Source organism: Elephantulus edwardii, unplaced genomic scaffold, assembly GCF_000299155.1.
Source record: "Elephantulus edwardii isolate Elephantulus edwardi_28Jun2011 unplaced genomic scaffold, EleEdw1.0 scaffold00076, whole genome shotgun sequence".
Classification (NCBI taxonomy): domain Eukaryota; kingdom Metazoa; phylum Chordata; class Mammalia; order Macroscelidea; family Macroscelididae; genus Elephantulus; species Elephantulus edwardii.
Genome location: NW_006399826.1, coordinates 15239961 through 15246281, shown reverse-complemented (window position 1 = coordinate 15246281; position 6321 = coordinate 15239961). Strand labels below are relative to the sequence as shown.

Genomic DNA, 6321 nt, shown 5'->3' with positions numbered 1-6321 from the left:
AAATAAATAAATAAATAAGCAAGCAAGCATGGGAAAAAGAAAAAAAAAGTATGTCAGAAAATGCCACTGTATATTCGCAAATAGAGGACTTTTATCTTTGAGTCTGACCGGTACTCTTGAGCACAAGCTTGCAGCAGCCTAATAATTTGTGCATTCTGTTCTTTCATTTTTATTTCAATCATTCATTTCAAAGAATTTATTGTGGGCTTCAGACATGTCAGCCAGTTTGTGTCACCAATTCAACATCCCATGGGCTGTGCCACCAGAGCCCCATGTACCTGGCAACCAACCACTTGTTTTGGGTGATGATTTCCAAATTAAAGCAATGGTTCTTTCCCCCCAGTTTCCACACAGAGTTTTTAAACTTGGGACTCCTGACTTTTCCTCCTTCCCTTCAGCACTTTATTTTTTATTTCCTTGTAAATAATTCTTAGTGAAAATTTTTATTTCAGTGAATTATTTCTTCATACATATTTTGACTGATAATTCATTATAATACGCACGATATCATTCTCATTTCTATTAATTCTTCCACGTTGCCCTACACTGCTAACCACCTGGGGCTGGATAACCCTTGGGGTGCTGTAGGATGTTAAATCCATCTTTTTTTTTTCTTGTTGTGTGCTGGATCTGACTGGCACAGGAGGAGGCTGTTCCTCCTGCTTCAGCAGAGCATCTGTGGGATTCGAACCTCACGCCTTTGGGTTGCAGCGCAGCTTCTTGCTACCAGGCCACTAGAATTCCCTCAAACCTATCTTTAGCTTCTATCCACTAGATACCAGAAACAGATTCCACTGCAAGTATGACAACTCTTTTCTTTTAGGACTTATTTTGCAGTGTGTACTAATAAAATATTTAAACAAATGTGTATCACCATGAGATTTCACATTTAAGAAAATTGCTATTAACAAGAGTGGAAAAAAATATTTGAGTGAAATAAAGCAAAGCCAACACAGTAGCTTGCATTCAATTCATTTAGTGTTATAGCCTGCTAACACTGTGGTGTTAAACAGTGGTCACCTCTTGCTATTATATTTTCTCACACTCTCACCTTCTGATTCATACTCGCTTGCTTTCTGTTTCAAATCCTCTGTCACCAGGGAGACATCCCTGTCCCGGGTCTTGTTGCGTTCTGACAGGTGATACAGAATATCTGTGGTCCGTGGATTCACTTCATATTGTGGAATGGGATGATCTCCAAATATATTTTTCAACCAACCAGCAACCTAACCATTTAAAGGGTAGATATTACAGGTACTGTTCAGTGGAATGGCCGAATACAAAAGTGACGGAAAGCAAAGGAGATGCTTTCTATGAATACCCTGCGTCCCCTTCACATCCTAACTTGTCTCAGGGAGATAGCTGGTGTTAGGAAATAACAAATTTAAAGTAAGCATCATGTCAACGAGAGAAGAATCAAATACTATCTGAAACAATCTATCATTCCCCAAAGCTAGAAAACCCACTTTCGGATAATCTGCATCACTCGAAAAACCGTTCAAGTTCAAAGTACAGATATGAAAGCATCAGTATATATACATTCTCTAAAAATGTTGTCCTCAAAGTCTCCAACTCCCCTGAGCGCTCGTCACGCACAGCTAGGTTGTGGGCTCGCAAGCAAGCGGCTCAGGTGTGGAAACTGCGAGAATTTGGAGCTGGGATGTGGGCTCGCAAGCAGCTCAGGGGTGGAAATTGTCGAGGCAGCAGCGAAGGGCGACAAGTGGCCGGTGGTTTGGGTTCAGGAGTCCCACTCCACTCCGTGAATAAGGGATTTGTACGAGTTTGTGGGTTCACTAGACGCCCCTCTCGTGAGCACGGCAAAGGGAAAGACTAGAGAAGGCAGGAATAGCTGTGCAGGGGTCTGTGCGAGCAAGGGGGCTCGCAATCCTGCAGCCAGCACTAAAAATGGACGGGAGAAAGTAAGGGGAGAGAAAAGGCACACATGCTGCCGAGGATGTGGAGTCAGATGGGCGAGATTCGTAGTCCTGGGAAGTGTGACATAGCCTTGTATCCAAGAGACCCTGAATACCCTCATCTCTTTCTCCTGCTGCGCCTCCATAGCCGTCGCTCCCGCCTCTTCCCGAGCTGCACCTCGCCCAGGTCGCGCCCAATTAGATTTCAAGGCGTGATCTTGTAATCCCCGCCCACACGCGTGACCACGCCCCGTCCCCGGGGTTTCTGGGAGTTGTGGTTTTCACTCTGATTCCAAGTCTCTAACTGTAGGCCGGCTTTGGTCCAAAGCTCTAATACCAGAACCATCTGTTTCTTGCAATTTTACACTCCATTCTGTCCTGAGTGCTACTAATACTCTTCCAAACTGACAGGTGGAGTCGCTTTGTCTTTTTTTTTTTTATATCTTTATTTCTTGTTTCAAGCACTTTAAAATAACTGTGAGTACGTGTGTATATGTCATCTTGCCACCAGAACTCTGTGTGTTTGTTGTTGCTGTTGTTATTGAGTACCATCAAGTCTGAACAAACCCGTAGCTGACCCTCAAGGAGATTTTCAGAGACATTAAATCCCACAGGAGGAGAGGAGGAGATTGTCCATCCTCCTGCAGAACAACTGGTGATTTTAAACATGCCTTTGAGTTTGCAGTGCAGTTTCATACCACTAGGCCACTGTGTGGGTGTGTTTTGTTGTTGTTGTTATGTGTTGTTGAGTCACTTGTGTCTCATAGCAACCCTATGTATTACAGTCCTAAACCCTGCTCTATCTTGTGCCAATCTTATTGTCTCTGACACACCTACCCCCATTACTCCAGTCACTGAATCAATCCATCTCATCTAAGGTCTTTCTTGTGCTGTCCCTTCACCTTCCCAAGTATGACGTTCCTCTCCAAGGACTGATCCCTCCTTGTAACATGTCCAAAGTAGAGTCATATATATGTATGTATGTATATGTGTGTGTGTGTGTGTATATATATATATATATATGCCTTTGAGCATATATGTATATGTATTGGAGAAGAGTACTGAATATCCATGGACTGCCAAAAGAACAGATATGTCTTGGAGACGGTACAGCCACAGTACTCTCTGGAAACAAAGATGTTAAAGGTTCATCTGACATATTTTGGGCATGTTGCTAGGAGAGACAGATATGCTTCAAAAGGTGGAGCGTCAGTGCAAGAAGGGAAGACTCTCAAGGAAATGAATTGACACAGTGACTACAGCAACGGGCTCAAGTGTGTCACATGATTTGGGAGACACAGGATAGGACAGGGCTCAGTATGCTAATGATTTCTGTGGGTCATACTCTACTTGGAGATACCTGACAGCAACACTGCCCCCTAAGTTTCTCATCTAATCTTTCAAATTGCAGTTACCAATTTCATCTTAGAGCTTGAGTTCAATCTTTAAGACCGAATTTTTCCCCCCTGAAAATAACTATACAATTTGAGTAAAAAGTTTATAAATCACATGGGTTTTTCATCTATTATTCATGCATAATTTGTTTTATAATATTCTTTACAATTAATTAATGTAATTATTCAAAATATCTAATAAATCCTTTGTTGCATATTGATTTTCCCTTTACCATGCATCATATTGTGTTGTGTTGCAATTCCCTTTCCTATTTCTGAGTCTGATTTTCTTTTTTAGTCTGATATTTTTAAGAGTAGAATCAGATGCCCCATCAAAAAGATATTAAGATTTATAGTTACCCGAAATAAACTATCAGTGTAAAATGAGTATCCCACGATAAAACTAATAACGGTGTGGAACTTCTCGAAGACAGAGGACAGAGTCTCTTCTGCAGGAAAGATCACATTCTGAATCAAATCCTAGAGACATTTAATGCCAAATAGGGTAAGTGGGCATGAATGGGGACAGGAAAGGGAGTTGGAAAATAATGTTGGAAATCCAATTAGTGCCATAATATGAAAAGAATTTCCAGACAGATGTTTGAGTTCCTTGCACCATCCAGAAACATCTAAGACACTGTTTCCTGCAATATCAAGGCTATTTCTCTTATGATACCACTTGTAAAAGTGTTGAAGTAAAGAAGAGTGGTAAGATTGACTTTAACTTAAGGTCATCAGTGCTCTTTGCAATTGTAATAAAGAGGACACAACCAACAGGGAGTCAGTCAGGTAATAGCTAAAGGATACTGGATAATTTGTTCTAGGTTTGCTGGTCCTCACAGTGGAGGAGGAGTTCCAAACCACATCTGCCAAGCTGAGATATTGCATCTAGAAATTCTTTGAGTGCCTCATTGAGTTCAGTACATCGGGCCAAGTCAGCGCCTCTGGTTCTGTTGCTTCATCAGTCATGACTTCTGCTCCAATAATGTCCAGAGTTTCACTGGGAGGGGTGAAGGGTGAAGGGATTTCTATGACAGAAATTCAGCTCTGGATGGCTGGTCCCCTGTGGTCGTCTGTTTCCTGTTCTTAGATGGTTTTTTGGATGCAGCACTTGGTTCACAGATGCTTGATATTTTTCCCTTTTAAAGCTTAAATTATGGTGTCTTTATGCACCTAAAAATACACCTATGAAGCTTGTCACTCTTGTTTCCACCTTCCCCTCTCTCAAATTTTGTGGTTTAAAAAAACCCCAAAAACTCAACATCACAAACATTCGGTAGTAAAAGAAAATATCCTTCCTTGAACCTATTGGGTAGGCATGAAAGTATTACCCCCTCTCCCCCCATCATCTTCAGATGAGGAACTATATAATAGAGCAACAGGATGGACCTGGCTTAACTAAAAGCAAATGGAGTTTACTAAGGGTCTGGACTGGGGGACAGCTATTATAACAGAGTGAAAATGGCTTTCCAATGGAACAAAGGAAGGGGTACATTCTCACATTGTTGGAGTAGAGACTAAATGTTACAAATTCTCTGAAAGATAATCAGAGGAGATAAAGGTGAGAAATCTAGAAACAGGAATTTGCCAGGGATATAACTAACAGGGAAATGGGATTATAGCTTTAGTCAAAAGTACATGTCCTACAGTTTGTTATAGGGTGGTCCTAGGACAGCATAAGGTAGATTTTTCCGGTAACCTACTAGTAAAATTACTTCCTCAATAATGTCTGTTTCTGGGTTGTGAGGTGGTCCGTTAGGATCTATTGATAAAACTTCCAATACAAGTTGTTGCATTTTACATCTGTTCGTTTCCAACGAAAATGACCTTTTGGGAATAGACTAGGTACACTTCACTTGATGGATCTCAGAGAAAAGGAACGGATTATCCTTGGAGTGTATGGCTAGATCAGCCAACAAGATTAAATAAAAGTAGCTACTATTTTAAACCCCAGCATGGATTCCAGATCCATGTGAAGGCTTTTCAGATGGAGTTGACTCCACTTTCAGACTGCCCTATTTACACCAGAGCAAGCTCTGGTGGGTTAGTGTTAAGGAATTGAGCAGCCAATGCAATGATATACAGCTCAAACTCACCACCTGCTCTTGGGAGAAAAATGAGTAATCTCTTTCCAAGTGATTTACTGCCTCTGCAAACTTACTCTCCAGCGAGTTATGAGTCAGCTATGAGTCAGTTCTGACTCGGTGATACTCAACAACAACAATACTTATACACAAACCAAGTACTTCTGATTTTAGACTCACTAGAAATTTGACTCTCATATACTAGAAATTTGTTAGGGGCCAGTCCCTGAAGAAAGACAACATGTTTGGAAATGGTCAGCATAGGAGAGGAAGAACCCTCAACAAGATGGATTGACATGGTGGTTGTGACGATGGGCATATCGGAGATGGTAAGGATGACATAGGATACTGCAAGGTGGCTACGAGTAGCAGTCGACTTTAAGGGACGTAATAAGGCACGAAATCCCAAAGTCATAAAACTAGTTACCAGTAGAGAAAAAATTTGAACCTCGTCCAGTCTGGAGGACTTCTCATTCTGTACCACTTTTAGTGAGACTGATAAGCACTTTACCTAAACGTCATGTTCCACTTTTTAAAAAAAGTTTTACTATCTTTTTTTTTTTTTTATGGTATGTTTACCGTCAAATCAGATCTGACTGGTACAAGAGGAGATTGCCCCTTTCTCCAGCGGAGCATCTATCATCTGGTGGATTCAAACCGCGTACCCCTGAGATTGCAGTGCAGCTTCTTGCCACTAGGCCACCAGAGCTCCCTTTGTCCTGTTCCACTTTTTAAGCAATTTATTCGAAAACCCTATGTACAATAGAACACATTTAGATTACAGAACGGCGTTTAGAGCTCTTGTACATAGGGTCGCTATGAGTCGCAAACGACTCTATGGCACATAACAACAACAACATTATAAATCATAGAAAGGAGAGAGAGAGAGAGAGCGAGAGCGAGAGCGAGAGCGAGAGCGAGAGAGAGACA

The 6321-nt window shown here is 41.4% G+C and overlaps 1 protein-coding gene across 1 annotated transcript in view; it reads right to left on the bottom strand.

The window, feature by feature from the left end:
• Nucleotides 1–2059, bottom strand: part of HAUS1 (HAUS augmin-like complex, subunit 1) — a 15010-nt gene extending 12951 nt beyond the window's left edge. Inside the window, exons 1-2 of the mRNA XM_006889220.1 lie at nucleotides 2030–2059; nucleotides 1052–1226 (exon numbers count right to left, since the gene is read on the bottom strand). Coding sequence (XP_006889282.1) covers nucleotides 1052–1226; nucleotides 2030–2059 — 205 coding nt within the window. The remainder of the gene's footprint in view (nucleotides 1–1051; nucleotides 1227–2029) is intronic.
• Nucleotides 2060–6321: the final 4262 nt, after the last annotated feature.